The sequence below is a fragment of the Euleptes europaea genome, chromosome 6 (assembly GCF_029931775.1).
Source record: "Euleptes europaea isolate rEulEur1 chromosome 6, rEulEur1.hap1, whole genome shotgun sequence".
Classification (NCBI taxonomy): domain Eukaryota; kingdom Metazoa; phylum Chordata; class Lepidosauria; order Squamata; family Sphaerodactylidae; genus Euleptes; species Euleptes europaea.
In genome coordinates, this window is record NC_079317.1 from 53851231 (window position 1) to 53869540 (window position 18310).

Sequence of the window (18310 nt, forward strand, 5' to 3'; positions counted from 1 at the left end):
ATCTATAATTGGGGCGTAAACTTGAATGGTGGTTATGTTGATAGGCTTTCAGTGATATCTGATTGATATTCAGTCAGTCTTTGCATTTTATCCCATGACTGCTGATGCTACATCGTCTCAATATTAGAGCAACTCCGTTTCTTCTGTCTTTGTCAACTCCAGAGTAAAACACTGTAATTTTCTGAGTGAAACTGTCCTAATCCAGTCCACTTTAGTTCACTTTATTTCCCAGGATTATTTCCCACTTTAGTTCCCAGGATTGCAAAGGTTAAGCATTCCATTTCTCGTTTTACAATTTTGAGTTTACCTTGATTCGTACTTCTCATGTTCCATGTTCCTATTATATGCATCGAACAGCTTCCTTTTGTTTGTCTTAGCAGGGAGGCAACTCCTGGATGTCACTTCAGTCTTAAATGAGTATTTATTTTATAGACGTATCAACGTGGGTTCCCGGTTTCAAGCAGAGATCCCACCTCTTAGAGATCGGTCCCTGGTGGCTTCTGACAAGCCCAAAGCAGATCTGGTGTGGCAACCATGGGAGGAATTTGAAACCAACACATCTGTCCAAGAGAATGGTAAGGAGCTTTGAAAATTTTTGCTACAGTGAGAAGCAGCAGGGGTGATTGATGTGATTACGTTTTTATGAGTGTGTGTTTGTAAAGTTGCCGTATGATCCGCCATGCTGGGTTAAGCTCAGCAAATATAGAAGAAGATGAGATGGAAACTAGATCTGACAGCTAGAGAAACTGGAAGCCTCTTCTTTCTTCTAAATTGTTTGTTTCTGTGTCTTTAACTTGCTTTCCTCTCAAAGCAACCTGCAAACAGTAAAAAACTATAAACATGCACAATTTTTAAAAAACCAAAAGACCAATATTCCAGTAAAATGTAATACATATTAAATTGGCCATTATTTTCAGTTAAATCCTTATCAGCCTACTGTAACACAATGGGGTTTCAGTCGTTTCTGAAAACAAAATGTGCTTTTTTGTTGGTTCTCCCTGGAGAGGGGCCACTACAGAGAAGGTCCTTCCAATATAACTTGCATTTGAGTGGATTGTTAGCCTAAGATGTCCATTTACCATATGCATGATAGAAATCACAGTTTTTTTCTTTGTAAAGATCCTTCTACACTGACAGAAGCTTGAAAAACACTTTAATGTGCTGTGAGACATATCCTAGCTGCTGCTGGGCAATCAATTCCCTAATTTGTCTACTTCCCGCACTGGTGGTAGAGGAAAGCATAATATTCCAAATTAAAACAAAACCCGTGCTTTCCCTGAAGTTGATCATTTGTGGGGGAAATAAATCTTATCTTCAATTGAAACATCCATTCTGTAAAGGGCAGGATGAAGTGTGTTGATACTAGTTTTATTTATTTAGATATTTATATCTAATTTTTCTTCCTAGTAAGGACACAAAGCAGTTTACAACATTGTTCTAAATGCCTTCATTTAATTCTGCTGTGAAGAAAGTTAGGCTGAGAGAGAGTGATTGGCACAAGGTCACCCAGTGAACTTCCATGGCAGAGGGAGGATTCAAACGTGGATCTCCCAGATATTAGATGATCCTAACCCATATATGACACTTTGCAGCTCTTACAATCTAGCTGATTTTTCTTCACTCATTCAAACTGATATTCATATGCACTGAATTTTGAATTCTGTGCCTTGAAATTTTAAATTGTGAGAGGCAGGTATATTATGCAATTTAAGTACATTGGATTGGATCTAAAGGTAAGGGCGCAGGGAGCTTTCCACTGAAAGAACATGCCTCTTCTGCCAAAGCAAGACTCCTTGTGACTGTGGAAGGGCCCAACTGTTAGCAGAATACAACCTTTTGGATCCAACCTGTATTCACATAATTTTTAAAGAATTTGGGCCCTTGTGATATTTAGGCATTGTTAAGGAAGCCCTGTATCTACTGAATGGTGAGCAAAAGGATCCTCTGAGGCTGGAGAATATGACCTGGTCGTGCATCTGAGAGCATAACCTTTCTTCAGTCACATTAAGTTCTGTAACTGCTTGAAAATGCCACCATGTAAGCGCAAGGCTAATGGAGTCTTGGCTTTTCTTCCCCCTGCCTCCATTGCTCAGCCAGTTAGTGCTAAAAATTACTCATGGAGTGAAAAAGTTCAGGCTTCATGCCGATCACTGTGCATACCAGCATTTCTCTCCTGGTTCTGGTGCATGGATAGGACAGGCAGTGACAACATAGCGTTAAGAAGCAGGGGGCCTTAGCTGATGCTAATGGGAAGGCAGCAGCAATCAAGCCTGGGTTTAGTTGTTCATCCCCCAGGAAACAGTGGTGGTGGTCTGTGCATAACCAAGATATTAAGGTGAAAATTGGGGGGCATCTCTGAACAGATGTTTGGGGTTTTACCTGCCTTTTCTAATTGGATACTTATTTCACCATGTCACAGTGGAAAATCTGCTGACTGCTGCTTGCTCAAGTATATTTCCTGGAGGTGGTACCAATCAGGAGCTGGCGTTTCACTGCTTACATGAAGCAAAAGGAAACGTTCTGGTAAGTCTCCAACAGCTGTTGCTATGTTGGACTGGACTTGGGTGGTCAGCTGGCATTTTGCTTTGGCAGGAGCAGTGACTCTAGCCAAACTTACATTGCCTTTCAAGCTTTCACTCTAACAGAACTGAGGTTTGGCCAGAACAACCCATTCCTGAGAAACCTCATATTGTGCATTTCCTTGATGCACTTGGCAGAGCAATATAATGTTTCTTTGGCTCCCCCACCTTCCTTCCTCTGTTGACGGTAATCTGCCTTCTGGCCATCGCGTTCTTAGTAGTGTGTGGTGGGTCTAGGCTGGGTACTGTTCCTCTCTGGTTTTGTCAGAAGTCTTCTTTATTAGCCAGTGAAGCAGGAGAGTATCACTCTAGTGCAGCAGAGCAATAAAGGTTTACTTTGTCATCCCATGTGGAAAGCCACCCCTTTTATGATTACAGTATAGAGCTCCATTCCTAGGAGGTTTTTAAATATTATTATTTTTTATAACATTTACTCCTGTGGTCTTTGGGAAACGTTAATTCTTTAACTCTTTGCCTGCTTCTGTGTAATAAAAATGTGTCACCACAATGCCAAAGTAAAGTGCACGAATGGATTTGGCCATTGATTATCCGTTTACTTTGGGAAATAGCTTAATTGAGTAAACTGAATATTGGGTGCTAACTGGCTGTGCCAAGTGTCATTAATTAAGATACAGTCCTTGGCTAGGAATTCTTCTGTCCTTAGGCACACGCTAATAGGGATTATTATGAAATAATACTTGAGTCTAGGTGAAGAAATCCATTACATTAGATATAATGTACTAAATCCAAGTAAGAAAGAGGAGAGGGGGGGAATAATACACTAGATAAGAATGTTTAGACCTGGATCTGCTGGATAAGAATGTTTAGACCTAGATCTGGAAGATTTGGGTCTTACTTCACCCTGCCATTTGGCAAGTTGATGTCCCTCTTTCTCAGTTCACTGTAAAGGTGAGTGAACTGAGGCAGAGGAACACTTAACTTGTCAAGTGCCATGCTGCTTAGGCCTACTACTTATGGCTGAGAGTGTAAGTAAGGATTTCCCCTCTAAAAATGATAGATAACCAGGACCGGAGGTAAATAAGATACATGTCATTTCTTCTTGAAAGGTAAATTCAGGGATCTTCTGCTAAATTCACAGTCATCATCATTACCTTTATTAGGTATTTACATCAGCATACAATAAACAGAGTTGCAAAAACAGTTAAAATTCACAGTCTGGTTATGATATGTTCATTGCAGTAGAGTTGACAGAATTCTGACTTAGCATGTTCTCGGGTTTTTTTTTCCTGTGATGGCAACCCCTCTGAAACCTATCTCAAAGGACTTGTGACAGAGATGGTTAAGCAAGCCTAATTCACTCTGAGCCTTAGTACTGCACTGAGCTGAAAATATAAGTGAATGACTGCGATAAGTAATTGAGATCACACATACTTTATGACAAGGTACTTGATTGGCCTTTCATTGTTTTGTTATAAAACTGGTTGATGTGTGGTTTTTCCCTAGGCTGCTCTGACCAAAATGCTGCTGAAGAAGTCTGTGCGGTCTCCAAATCATGCATTGGCAGACTATCACTACACAGGTATGCGAAAAGCAACAACATGAGCTTTGCTGTTTTTATTCCCCTGTTTGGCTCCATCACTTACCATTTATGTGTAAGAGAATTTGAAAAATTACAGTCCTATGGAGACATGCACTTAGAGTTGGGGGAGGTTGCTTTAAACTAAATATAGTAGTTTGTGTTAGGGATTGTTCAAGTGATGCTCTTCTCTTTCCTTTGCCATCTGTCTTTGATCATGGGAGACTGGGTCATACCTAATGCTCACAGGTTTTCTCTTCACTCCTCTCATTGGGAACAAAACCATATCCAGATTTAGAGATCCTACCAGTAACTTGTGTAATTCAGTGCCAAGATACTAGCAAGGATCATACCAAGTCAACACTTGCTTCATTGCACATGGTGCATTTCCCAGCAGAACCAAAAGGCTTTCATCCTGATTTTGGAGTATCTATGACAACTTATGCTTAACTCATAGCTCGCTTCAAAGACTAACAACATTTCTGGCAGGGTATGAGCTATCGTGAGCCACAGCTCACTTCAGTACAGCTTGCTTTTAGAATTGGCATTAAATATATCACGTGTGCATGTGTGTGAGAGGGGGGAAAGAGAGAACACAAATACTTGTGAAAACTAATATAGGTCAGACTAGAGGTATGTGCATTCATGGGTTTATATGTGCGGTCACATGTAAAGTACAGTTTGTGTGTGTTCTCTTGCAGAAAAGCACACTAGTGAGGAGAGCTCAACCTTACTTCTTTTTCCTGTCTGTCTTAGCTATGTTCCATTATTTGAAGCATTTACTTCCAGCCCCCACTGACTTGATAATTTCAAGAAGTGGGGCACAGCAAATTAAGGTGGAGGAGGGGCAGGGTTTATCTCCCTGTACACTTTGTTTTTTATATACAAAAAAAGCATAGACCCCCCTCCTCAGCTCCCTGTTTACATATGACTAGATTTATTTGTCAGTAAATCTCTGTGGATGCCTGTCATATCTTGTTGGCCCAAAGAGAAGGAATATAGCAATTTTAATTAAAATGAGCATTCCTAGAAATGCTATTTGTAATTGGAATTAATTGTTTTATTCATTGTCTGCTTTTTATAGCCTTAAAGATCACCACTTGTTCACCAATTACTATTAAAAAAGAGCAAGAGTCCAGTAGCAACTTAAAGACTTAACAAAACTTCTGGCAGGGTATGAGCTTTCATGAGTGACAGCTCACTTCTTCAGATACAGCTCGAATGAGTCCATCTATCCTTAAGTTGAGAAGAGTGAATAGACACTCAATGGTTATAGCATGTAAATGTCAAAAGCAAGTAAATGACAAATGACATTAGTAGGCGTGATTGGATTAGGTGTGATATGCAGTAGGTGTGGAGAAATGAGCATTGGTAATGAGACAGGAATCCCAGATCTCTATTCAGTCCAGGAGAATGCATAGTCTTGAGCTTCATCATTAGTTGTAATTCAGCGGTCTTTCTTTTTAATCTCCCTTTGAAATCCCTTTGTAAGAGAACTGCTACTCTTAAATCAGTAACTGAATGTCCTGGAAGGTTAACCAGTTCCCCCACTGGTTTCCGAATGTTGTGGTTTTTTATGTCAGACTTATGTTCATTTAATACTTGTCGCAGGGACTGGCCTGTTTGTCCAATGTAAAGGGTGGAAGGGCTGGCATGTGATGGCATGAATCACATTAGAAGATGAGCAGGAGTATGAACCTGAGATAGTGTGGCTGATGTTGCTGGGCCCAGTGATGGTGTTGCCAGGATCTATATGAGATTAAAGTTGGCACCTTGGTTTGTTGCAGGCCTTGGTACAAGAGTCCATGCTACAGTTAGGTAGTTTATCATTGTGAGTGAGAAGTTGTTTTAGATTAGCAGGCTGTCTGTAAGGAAGAAATGGTCGTCCCCCCCAGTGCCTTAGCGAGGGAAGTGTCACAATCCAGCACTGGTTGTAGGCCGTTAATAATACATTGGACTGTCACTTTGATGAATTTCTAATGGGAAAATTTGTTTATGTATTGATCTAATCCCTTTATTATAGAATAATAGAATGTTATATAGAGACAATGATGATAATATTATAACTAGGTAGGACTTGAAATTGCTTATAGAAGTAGTATAGATGGCTTAAAGCAAGTCTGTATGAGAGAAAATAAGGATTAGAAATTAATTTGAAATGCAAAAGTGTTAACCAGTAGAATTAGTGACTGAAGAAGATGCGGGGAAGTCACATATAGTAGATAGCATTGAATATTATAGATAACATATTCTCAGTAATAGCAATGAACTTTTTTTGTTACAAGCAGTTACAACTGAATATATTGTTGAGATATGTTTATTTTTGTTGAATTGTAGAAAATAATAAAAATAATTAAAAAAAAATAATACATTGGACTGTCGTGAGTTGTGAGCTGTATGTGAACACCAGAGGTGTTCTTTTGTCATTTTCCTTGGGCTTGTCTTGTAGCAAACTGTGCCTGGGTATCATTCTGGCCTTTCCAATCTTCTTTCTTACCATTTGTGTGTTAAGTGCTGTCAAGACGCATTTGATTCATGGCGACTCTATGAATCAGTGTCCTCCAAAACGTGCTATCCTTAACAGCCTTGCTCAGGTCTTGCAAATTGAAGGCTGTGGCTTCCTTTATAGAGTCAATCTATCTCTTGTTGGGTCTTCCTCTTTTCCTGCTGCCTTACCGTATCAGCAGGATATTGTAATGATCGTGATCTATCACCAATTATTATTGCTCCCTAGAGAAAATTTTCTCAGGCCCTTCCAGATTATTATTTCTGTTATATCAAGAGAACCAGTTTCAGACTTGCCCTTCTTCTTGCCCCCCCCCAGAAGTAACATCTATAATTAATTTAGATTATTTGTATGGTCCCTGGATTAAAAGATACTCTAAGCTAACAAATGCAGGGAATACGAAGTGTTAAATAACTTTTTGTGACTGTTTTATGGCCTGAAAATGACTGTGAAGCTCTTTGAGAATGAGCTCTTCATTGTCTTCCTGCTTTGTATATTTCAAACTCTGCTATTAAATCACTTCCATAAGAAACAACTATTCCATTCCATTTTTTTCTTTGAACAGTTGCCCCTCCTCCGTGTTATAAAAAACCCTTGTTTTTGGAACATTCTTCAGCTTTGAAAATAGCTGCTGTACAGAATCACAGGCTGTTTGACAAAATTCACAGACCCCTTGGGGTCATGGACTTTGTAACATAGTTCTTTGCAGCCTGGCCTTGGCTAATTGTGTGTGTGTTTGTGTGTGTACACACACATGCTCATTAGCATATTTGGGAAGTAAATATCCATATCAGTGTACAAACTGGTTAGAGCACAGTGTATCAAGTTGCAGTGAGATAGGTTGCTGAAAGCCCAGCATTGAGAACTTTTGAAACATTCCCCAAAGACTGGTGCCCTTTTTCATCCTGTGATCTCTTCAGTCTTGCATTTGTTTTCAAACACTGACCCTTCTGTCTAACCATTTTTGATCCTGTTGGTTGATCTGCTCTAATGTTGCAGTGGAACTTGGTTAGCAGAGGTGTACAATCTGTGGTTACTGTTTGCTTAACTGTTCTAATCTCACAAAAAATAGCAAGGCAGTCTAGGGCCAGGAAGCTGAATGTTAAGTGTGGCTGGGCAGAACTTTTAGAATTTTAAATTTTCAAGTCTGGATACAGAATGCAGATTGGTTGAGTAATTATAGAGCCTTGTTACAAAACACTGTTACAAAACAGTGCATACAAACATGTATCTCTTTCTGAACTTGGCCCCAGAGTGTGGATCAGAAATGCTCACAATGGGACCATATATGGAAAGATGAACTGTTTCCATTAATCTGGGGAAATGCCATGTTTGCAGAATAATCTGAAAACAGGGAATAAGCAGTGAGTCTTAAAAATCATGCAAAAGGAAGAAGTAATCTCTGTCTATTCTTGTGTAGACACCACATCTCAGACAAACAAATCTGATTTTGCAACACGTTGCAAAATCCTTATGGCCACCTGGCTGAAGTTGGCTTGGGGCAGAAAGCACATCTGATGTGGTTGCTACGCCAAGGCTCCCTGGTCAGCTGATGACTGGGGAGAGGGTCTTAGAATGGAAAAGTGCACATGATGTGCTTCCTACACCAAGCCACTCCATCACCTCCCCCACCCCCATTTGTATTCTGGAAGCATGTGTACAATCCTGGTTTGTCACTGCCAGTAACCTCTCTCCTAATCTTAGGCACTCTAAGCTGTTTCCACACTGCAAGAGTTCTCTCCATTGCTCTCATTGCCGGTGCAAACGCATAGGTTATGCACATGGAAATTTTCTGGGCACTTTTTTTCATTTGTTTTCTGACTATCCCACTTGTTTATTTCCAATGCAATTGGAGTAAAGCAGGTGTGGGAAAGAGCATGTTGAGAATGGAGGAAACCAGGAAGGAGGACAGCTACAGCTCATCATGTGGGAGCTCAAAACAAAACACAAAAATACCCCACACTAATTTTGGAAACCAAGGTGGAGAAAAACCTCAATGTGGAAGCAGCTCTATGCTAGTTTTGAATATAAAAGGAAATGACTATAAGTCTCCATTCAGTTCCATAAGTAGTTTGGCTTGCTTATTGCTGGTCAGTAGTATGAGGCCATGATCTGGATAGCTCCGAGTAGCCTGATCTTGTCAGACTTCAGAAGCTAAGCAGTGTCTGCCGTGCTTAGTATTTGGATGGGCAACGTCCCAAGAAATACCAGGGTCATGACACAGGCGAGGAGGCAGGCAATGTCAAACCACCTCCGAACATCTCTTGCCTTAAAAACCCTGCGGGATCACCATAATTCAGCTGTGCCTTGACAGCACCAAAAAAAAAAAAAAAGTATGCGAGAGATATTTGCTGCATGTTTCAAATATTATACACTGTAATGTTCTATTTTCAGACCTCTCTGGTAAACAGTGTCTTGGATTGTGTGTATACAAGTTTAGCTATAACTTTGATACAGATGTGTGAGTGAATCAGTAAGTGACATGTTTTATAAGCTCATTATCTAAAAGTGTGTGTCTCAATTAATAAAACAAAATATTGGGTAGGCCATTTAAGAGAACAATAAATAAAACAAAAAGTACATTTTAGAACATTTCTAACAAAGTATAGTTTGTCTACCTGACAAGGCACTTTAACTGACATTTACCTTAAAGAAGTGTACAAAAACAGTAAAACAAATGAGAAAATCAGATATTACGAATCTCAAATACACCTCAGACAGGGTAGTAGAGGATGTTAATTTAACAGTGAAACCTTGAAATGTCAGGGAAGACTAAAAGAGGTCATGGTGATATGTTCTACTGCCTTTTTTTTTTTTTGCAGGATCAGATAAGTGGAGTATACAGGAGAAGAAGCTCTTCAATAAAGGCATTGCTATCTACAAGAAAGACTTCTTCCTGGTCCAGAAACTTGTGAGTTGATTGTCATTTACCTAGCACATTGCAAAAGAATTGATTTGTGGAAAACATGTAGGAGTCACTGGCTTGTTTACCATAATGTTTTCCAGCCTGAATGCTCTACTATTGTGTTATGTAATGAATTGGAAATGCCAGTCATCACAATACCATTTCATAGGCGACGCTTTACCTTACGTACAGATAATCTTCCCGCTGAAGAGGCCTGTATGCTATCATGTATGAAGGCTGGTGTGAGAATTTTATTTTGTCCTTGTTTGTGTCATGGCATTTCTTGTACCACACTTCATATGTGCTTACGCATTATTTTGTACTTTGAGATTGATGTTTGTGAAAGAAAAATAACCCATGTAAAGCAGTATTCAGTACTGTAGCAATCACGAACTTTAAATAGATGATTCTGGTGTCTTGAGGTTGGAATGTATGCTTTAAAATATTGGAGGTGGACATTTGGGAGGAAGGCCATGTTTAGTGTCTCATACTTTAGTGTGCTACCTGCCATCAAGTTCTCTAGGTCATTATGTGATGGATGGAAAGGGGGCTGGCTATAAGGAGAAGCTTGAGAGGGCCCAGTTGGGGAAAAATGGAAATACTGGAAGGAAAGGACAGTGGGTTGAATTCATCCACTCTGCTCAGCAAAGTTGAAGCCTTCCCACAACTCGTGGCTCCAACAGTAGTGGCTGGATCCATCTGAGCATTGGATGTTTTTGCTAGGAATTTTTGCCTTGATGGGCTAACTCTGGAAACACTATTTTTTGTATATTTAAATGTTTGTTTCCATATTATAAACTTCCTGAATCTTTGGGTAGAATGAAATAAAAATCTAAATATAAATCATATTTCGCTTAAAAAAATTTTTTTTTACAGTGCAGTCCTTTGCGATGCTACTTCAACCTGAGCCCACTGAAATCAATGGGTTTAGACTGAAGTAACTCTGCATAGGATTGCACTCTTATAAGTGAAACTCTAGGCTGTGACAGTAATCCAGAAAACTGCATGACTGTGTGTGCTCGGTGTAGCCTGCAGATCTCCTTTTTTAAGAAAAGCAAATACCCCTTCTGCACCGTGGCTTCTATATGGCAGACAAGTTTCAAAACTCAGGAAGTTTCATGAGCAGTTTTGCAATGTGGCATGCAGGAATGAAGAAGCTGCAGTTGAAAAGACAAGAAATCAGAAGTTGTGTTGGAATTAAGCCAGCCTTTGGCAGGAGAAGCTGATGGGCATCTCAGTGTGACCATGGGTAGGCCCAACAAAATGTTTTTTTTAAAAATGTAAATGGCTTGCCTTTTCTTTACCGCTCCCCTCTCAATATTGCAGATAAAAACCAAGACCGTAGCCCAGTGTGTGGAGTTCTACTATACGTATAAAAAGCAAGTGAAAATAGGCCGCAATGGAACCCTAATCTTTGGGGACGTTGATGCTACTGCTGAAAGAGCTGTCAAAGATGAAGCTGAAGTTGATATCAAGGTAGCTTGCAAGATCCCTTTGTGATTCTGAATGCTTACTTTGGCACTGGATAAATAAATCTATATTGTTTGTCTGTCAACTTTATAAGAAGGCAGTGAAGCCTGAAAACACAGTTTCTTCTTAAATGTCACTAAGCAGAAGCCCTTTGGAATGGTGTCACTGGGTTTCATTGGTTTCATAGAGATTTTTGCTGCAATTACGTATCTTTGTACAGAAGTGAATTTGGAAGAGTATTCTGACTTTCTTTTTCCTTGTGAAGAGTTCCCATAGGCTTACACGTACTCTTCCTCCCAGAACATACAATGAAGATTATGAAAACACGGACGATGAGGAGGATGAAGAGGAGAGAGAGGAAGAATTGGTCATAAAAGAAGAAATAATAGAAGAGGCAGAACTGCAAGACAAGAACAGCAGCACAACACCTTCCAAGCCCACACAGGTTCTGCACACTGAAGACCAGGTAAGTGTTGTGTTGAAAGACTTGTGGTCTGCAGTTATACTTCACATTTGCTAAATGACTGACCAGCTTGAATCAGAGTGGTGTGTTTTTTCCCCTCAATGTTGCCGGTGACTTTGGTTGAGATTTTTTTTTTATGATAAGCTGTGAGGCCTGGTATTCTCTGTTCTTCTGTGTAATCCAACACATGTAAGTTCCAAATGATTCTACAGCTTTAGCCAGACAAGTGGTGTTCACCCTTCCAAGGGGTGGTTCTTAGCATGTCTGCAGGCCACTAGAGGCAGAGCAAGCACCTTCCTGCTCACTCTGTAATGTGGATTTTCAAGGTGCCTTGTTCTTCATACTGTAAAAGTCTTGTTCATCATCGTGGTCTCTGTGCAGTTCCCATGTGTCCCTGCACAGAAGACCACTCGATGAACAACAGTCACAGGCAAATGCAACTCTGTTTTTCATCGTCATGGTCTCTGTGCAGTCCCACATGGGAACTGCGCATGCACATGCTGGCTGGCCTGAACATGTGCAGTTCCCATTTGTGCCAGCACAGAAGACCACTCGACGAACAACAGTCACAGGTCAGTGCAACTATGTTTTTATCTGACACTGGACTGACTGGCATGCCAGCTGCTGCTGCTTGCAGACAACGTTAGAGTGGCCTCGCAATCCCAACCGTGGATTCTGCCTACTGATGCCGCCTGCTTGCAGTCAGGATACAGCTGCCAGGATCTCTTGCTCCTGACCCCCATGCTACCATCTTGTGGTAGACAAGAATTTAAAGGGCAAGAAAGCTGTGTATCCCTTATATCACTGATCAGCTATGTGGTGGGAGGGGATTTAACAGGCTACAATGCTATACACCCCAGCCCTTTAAATTGTGCAGTGGTATGGGGGTGTGATCTGGTCACGGGCGCCTCACCCACTGCTGTCTAGGGTGGTGCCCATAACCAGGAGCCTACCATGACAGCTGCCTGTTCCTCCTCTACCTGTTCTTAGGCTGTGGAGGAACAGGAAGTTGGTGCCTGTTTGGTTAACTAGCATCTTTGGTTAACTGACCCCAGTTCCTCAACCATGTTGATGAACACAGCATTTATTGTACTTTTTCGTGGGGAGTGTCTGTGGCTCTGGCAGAGCCTGTGCTTTGTATGCAGAAGGTCCCGGGTTCAATCTCAGCATCTCTAGTGGAATAGGGATGTCAGGTAGCAGGGCCTGGGGGAAACCTTTCTCTACTCAAGATCCCAGAGAGCAGCTCTCAGTTAGAAGAGCCAGTATTGACCTAAATGGCCCAGTGGTCTGATTCACTATAAAACAATTTCATATATGTTCACCTTTTAGGAATTCTTGGTTTATCTTGTTGGTAATAATTATTGCTTTTCTGTGAAGGCTGGCAGCATCCTTACGGAAAGATGCCAGGAGCCTGGTGCACCTCGAGGGACAGAAGCTAAAGGGAGAGCTTCAAGGAGGACCAAGGAGACTCCCATTAAATATCGAAGGACTTCTCCACCTGCGCAGAAGAGAAAACGAAAGCCTAAGCCTAAACAAGACACTGCCAACAAAACCCAGAATCAAGAGGAAGAATTTCCATGTAAAAAATGTGGCAGGTAAGGTGGAAAAATCCTCAGAGGCTGAAAAGAAAGATTCTGGCTTTCCATCTCTACCACAAGGAGTCATGAATGCGGAAGTAACAACTTAGATGGCTGTGGGTATCCAACTGCTACTTCCTTCCAATAGTTGTAGATTGCAGAGGTGGCCCCACTTTACAGCTGTGCTTAGCTTCCACCCGATAGCCTCAGCTCAGATGGGTAGAGGGCTTACCTGCACTCCTTTACTTCTCCTTATGTTGACCCCTGTCCTGTTAAGGAGTGCTTGTTATCCCTCTACCCATCCGAGCTGAGGCTCTTGTCTGAAGCAGGCAGTTGAGTCTCCTCATCAACCAGTGTCCTGAGCCTTTTAATAAAGGCAGGACAATGTGAACATGCCCTCTCAGAGAACCTGGCTGCTCACAAGAGGCCAGGAGCCCTTTTCTTCATTGTTGTGGCATCATTGGGCACTCGCGTGCCCCGCAACTTTCTGCCAATGCTGCTGTTCAGCTGGTGTGCTGGAGACCCAACCGTCTTAGCCATCATGAGTAGCCACCAGTGTGTGTGTGTGTATGCAGGGGGAGTCCCCAGCTCAGGACGTGGGTGTCCCGTGCACTCTGATGCTGCAAAGATGCCAAGGCAACCCTCAGCAGATGTCTTTTTCACTGACCTGGACAAAGAAATTACGTCAGGGGTGTCAGACACAAGGCCTGTGGGCCGGCTCCGGCTCCTTGAGAGCTCTTATTTGGCCCGCGAGTCAGCTGAGGCAGTCACACACACACCCATCCTGATCTGGGCTGGTGAGGCATGGCCCAACCCGACCAAGTGGCATTCATTTCATATCTGGCCCTCGTAATAATTGAGTTTGACTCGCCTGGATTACATAGAGATGGGAAAATGCTCCAGGGACTTCTCAGAGGAGGCGTTTCAGCAGAAACTCAGGACATAGCTGTTATTGTAACAGCAGACACTAGTTAAGAACAGAAAAAGAAGGCTTATTAAGTGTGAAGCAGCTTTGGTTCCGTTTGTACATGTATGTCTCTCTCAGTCTACCAGAGGTAGATTAGGAAAAAGAGTGTCTGTTGCCTGCAGGGATGGTTATGTAGGAAAGTTGGGTTCTCTACCAGGATTTCATAAACTTCGTGAACAAGAAGCCTGATAAACTGAAGAGAATGGAATCTCTGCTCAGTGTGGTTATAATCTGGGGCAACGGCATTTGGCGAACAGAGATGGGGGCTCTCTGTAGACTCTCCAGTGCTTTTCTCATATCACCCCCACTGGGGGGGGGAAGAGGAGTATTAAATATAATTCTTATTAAAGTATTTTATGATACAGAAGCAGAGAGAATGCCCCCAAAAGCTAAATAAAGGCTTGCTTAGGTGTGTGCCATTTTGCAATACTTAGGCAAGATGCAGTTTACCAAGCCAGGACTCAATCACGCGGGCTCCAAAGACCTTTGCTGAGGAAGTTGAGTCTGTTCTTGAATGTAGGCACTTCCCATGTTTTGGAGGAACCCACCTATCTTCTGTGGAGCCATCATATAAAAACCAGCAGAGAAGGAAGCCCCTGATCCTGCTTCTTTCAATATCGCAAATGTCCCACCTTGCTGTCAAGCTCCACCCTCCATGCCTCTGGGGCCGTGAGCTGATTGGAGCAGGGCCAAGCATAACAGCGTGTACCAGAGCTGAGTAACCACAACTCTGCCAGGTACCGACATTTATTAACTGAGAATTCCAGGACGTTCTGGCAGACTTGACTAAGTAGCTGGGATCCAGGAACTACTTTAAGCATACTCAGTGGTTTGGGCATGCCCAAAAGGAATTTTAGCTTTCCCCCCCCCCCCTTTCAGTGGCAGACCCACATGCCATTGCATAAAATTCCTGTCTTTTCAGACTTTCAAAACAGATTTTATCTGCAGCATGGAGAGAGAGAGAGAGAGAGAGAGAGAGAAAGTGAGTGTACATGTGGTTGCTGTTCAAGAAACACAAATCCAAAGCTGCTTTTAAAGCACTGAAGTAGTTGTGTGGTACTTTGTATTCAGGCCTGGGCAGTTGCTGTCTCCCTTGGAGGCCCAGTTCAAGGAAAAGGCACGACAGGCAACTTATTGTGTGTGGCTGGCGAAATTAAACATAGGGAGTTTAACATACACCCTTATCCAGCAAGACTGTTTCGCTGGACTGAACAATTGGATGCATTGTTATTGGATGTAATATAACGTGTTAGCAGCTTGCTGTGTTGCTGTTGTGTTTCAGGAGCAAAGTTCAGTATATGAGGGTTCAGCTGGTTACAGAGCTGTTAATTTCAGCAGGAATTGAGAGGAAGGAAGCTGGAAAATCTGAAGATTTTGAGCTGCGTTACTTAGAGTGCACCTAACTTCTGCAGAGTAATGTGTGCATCTGGCTCCTATCTCTCTGCCTCCGCCACCCATATGTGAAAAGTGATGTAGGAATGGTGCTTAAGGTTAACTCCAGTTACTTGTGGCATCCAAATGCAGATTTAACCAGTCAGTTCCCCCCACCCTTGTATCTAAAACTAGGTTACTTTTCATTTTGCTAACGGGAATCCAAACTCTAGTTAACCCATATGCCTATATTTGCATATTGAATATAACTGAAGTTAGTTTATAACTCCCTCCATCGCTTTCCAAGTGAGAAGCTGGGGGATAGGGAGAAGGCATGCTGCATTCATGCACATTTTTATTTAAGTGCAGTCAAACGGACACCTAAATGCAGCATAGGAAATTAGATACCATGGAGCCAGTAACACTGAACCATTATATAAGAATGAAAAAGGATGAGCATTGACATTTTCAGAAATATTTTTAAAAATGAATCTTTGGGGACCTTTTAGACATAATTCAGGACCTGTGACTTCTGTACGTGTATGTATTAGGTCTTGATTTGTATTGTCTCCTCTTTAAAGGCAACTCCGTAGAAGATAAGTCAGTAAATGGTTATTAACCGTAATAGCTAACAACAAACACTTCCACAAACACTTCCACAATCAAAGTCCGTGTGATCAAATTGACATATGCCAGGAACAAGCAAAGGAAAACTACTCCCAATCATGCCCAGTGTTTGAAGAGCTTTTGGGGAGCCTCTAGCTGGCCTCTGCTGGAAGCAGAATGCTGGACTTAGATGGACCATGAGCCTGATCCATCAAGGCAGTGGATCCAGGGCCATAGTTTCATAGTGCTGCTTTTTAGTGCCACAAATTAAATTAACATCTAGCTTATGCCAAGGGTATGTCGCAAGAAGAAGTCAGGCCTTGGTCTAGATCAGCGGTTCCCAAACTGTGCTCCATGGAGCAATTGGAGCTCCACGAAACATCTCCTAGTGCTCCGTGAAGAGATGGGAAAGAAAGATACTACTGTCATTCGGTTTAGTATATAGGTGCTAGGTGAAAAGTGCTCCATGACTCAAAAAGGTCTAGATGTTACATCGTTATAGAAAAGTTACGAGACGTAAGTGTGTACTACAGGCTTAAGATGACTAATTACAGATGATGCAGAGGCCATTGTCAAAGATCCAGACTGAATCTCGGTTTCCCAGTTCCCTGTCCTGAAGAGACACAAAGTTTGACATGAGAGCAGTTGTAGTTACTGCAGTGCTGTTTTTCTCATAGCAGCCTTGCTGTTGAATGAAGTTCTTTCTAAGTTAAAGGCTGGTAAACCTTGCAAATGAAAGGGCAGGGAGAGCAGGCGTGATAGACAAGAAGCAACCACATGGTGTGTCTTTTTCCCCCTCCACAGAGTCTTCTACAAGGTGAAAAGTCGTAGTGCTCACATGAAGAGCCACGCTGAGCAGGAGAAAAAGGCGGCTGCTCTGAAGCAGCGAGAGAAGGAGGAAGCTGAGGCGGCGGCGGCAGCAGCTCGCAGCCGGGCACAACGTGAACAGAGCAGTGACAGTGGCAGCAGCAGCTCCAGTTCTGATGAGGACGGAGAGGTTTAGCAAAGGGCCGGAGGAAGCTGAGAGCACTTATACACTTGTGTCTGTACCTTTCTTCATCTAGGCAGATTCCAGACTCCTTCCTTCCACTTGCCTTGCTGAATACAGCTGGAGTTGAACTGGTGGATTAAAAGAACAATGTGCGACCTTGAAATTTTTATTTTTAAAAAAGAGCCAACATTTTATGAATCGTTTTATTTATAAATTGAACAAATTACCGTGGGGTAGGACTCCGTTTTCCTTCCATACAAACCAACCTTCCTTGAACTTATCAGGAATCACTGTAGTAAGTCTTAGGCATGACATCCGCACCTGAGGAGAAGATGAATGCTTAGAGGCTAAACATGTCTAGATGTTGACACAAGTGACTTCAAGAACTTTCCCAAATAATTCAAGGAATCGATAACTTTTCCTCCAACTGCTGTGTTTTCCTGTCTCCTAGTTTTCTGTCCAATTCAGCACTTGCTACTGGTCTCAACCCAATATGATTAGGGATATAAGCAATATATATTTCCCCTCCTCTTTCATGTATTTTCTACAGCAGGTAGGTGCCAAAACAAACTTTTTCATGAACAGAGCAAACCCCCCCTCCCGAGACTTGAGAGAACAAACCTTTGAAAGATACAAGAAGCATCATAGTTCGTATTCTTCCTCAAAGAAGCTGGCCCTTCACTATTGAGGGAAAATGCTACAGAGAACTGACTATTTTTGCACTCTTGTTGGAAATGGAAACAGACCTCAACAACTGGAGGGGTCATAGGTCAGTGCTAGAGTACATGTGGTGTTTGCACCTTGGCCCAGGTTCAATCTGTGGCATTTTCAGATTAGGAGTATCTCAGATAGCAAGGCTAGGATAGACTTCTGCCCTGGGATACTGGAGAGCTACTGCCAGTCCAAGTAAACATGAATGAGCTTGATAGACCAGTGGTCTGACTTCATGTAAGGCAGTTTTATATGTTCATTATAGTCTGGCTGCTGTGGTCTTTTTGCCAAGACACAGTACTGAGAATCCCTTTGGAACCCATTGTGAAACTGCCTTGCTTTGTATCTTTGAGAAGTTGGATATGTTATGGCTTACTTACCTTTCTCATCTTGCCCAGTCCTTTATAAATATACCACAAAGGAATAGCCCATCTTAAAAGATGACAGTTGAAAAGTTGTACTACTTTTATTTATTTATTCTGAAAGACTATCTGAGAAGTGTCAGAAGAACATGATTGAAATAAGAATGTTTTCATTCATTCTTAGTACGTTGGGAAAGCTGGGCTGTGTTCGGAATGCACTGCATACATTAGAGAAATGGAAAAAATCAAAGCCTTCCAGTAGGTA

At 41.9% G+C, this 18310-nt stretch overlaps 1 protein-coding gene across 1 annotated transcript in view; it reads left to right on the top strand.

The window, feature by feature from the left end:
* MIDEAS (mitotic deacetylase associated SANT domain protein) overlaps positions 1-16984 on the top strand; it is a 35277-nt gene extending 18293 nt beyond the window's left edge. Inside the window, exons 5-12 of the mRNA XM_056851120.1 lie at positions 433-575; positions 2420-2523; positions 4044-4119; positions 9445-9533; positions 10854-11003; positions 11263-11463; positions 12838-13055; positions 16786-16984. Coding sequence (XP_056707098.1) covers positions 433-575; positions 2420-2523; positions 4044-4119; positions 9445-9533; positions 10854-11003; positions 11263-11463; positions 12838-13055; positions 16786-16984 — 1180 coding nt within the window. The remainder of the gene's footprint in view (positions 1-432; positions 576-2419; positions 2524-4043; positions 4120-9444; positions 9534-10853; positions 11004-11262; positions 11464-12837; positions 13056-16785) is intronic.
* Positions 16985-18310: the final 1326 nt, after the last annotated feature.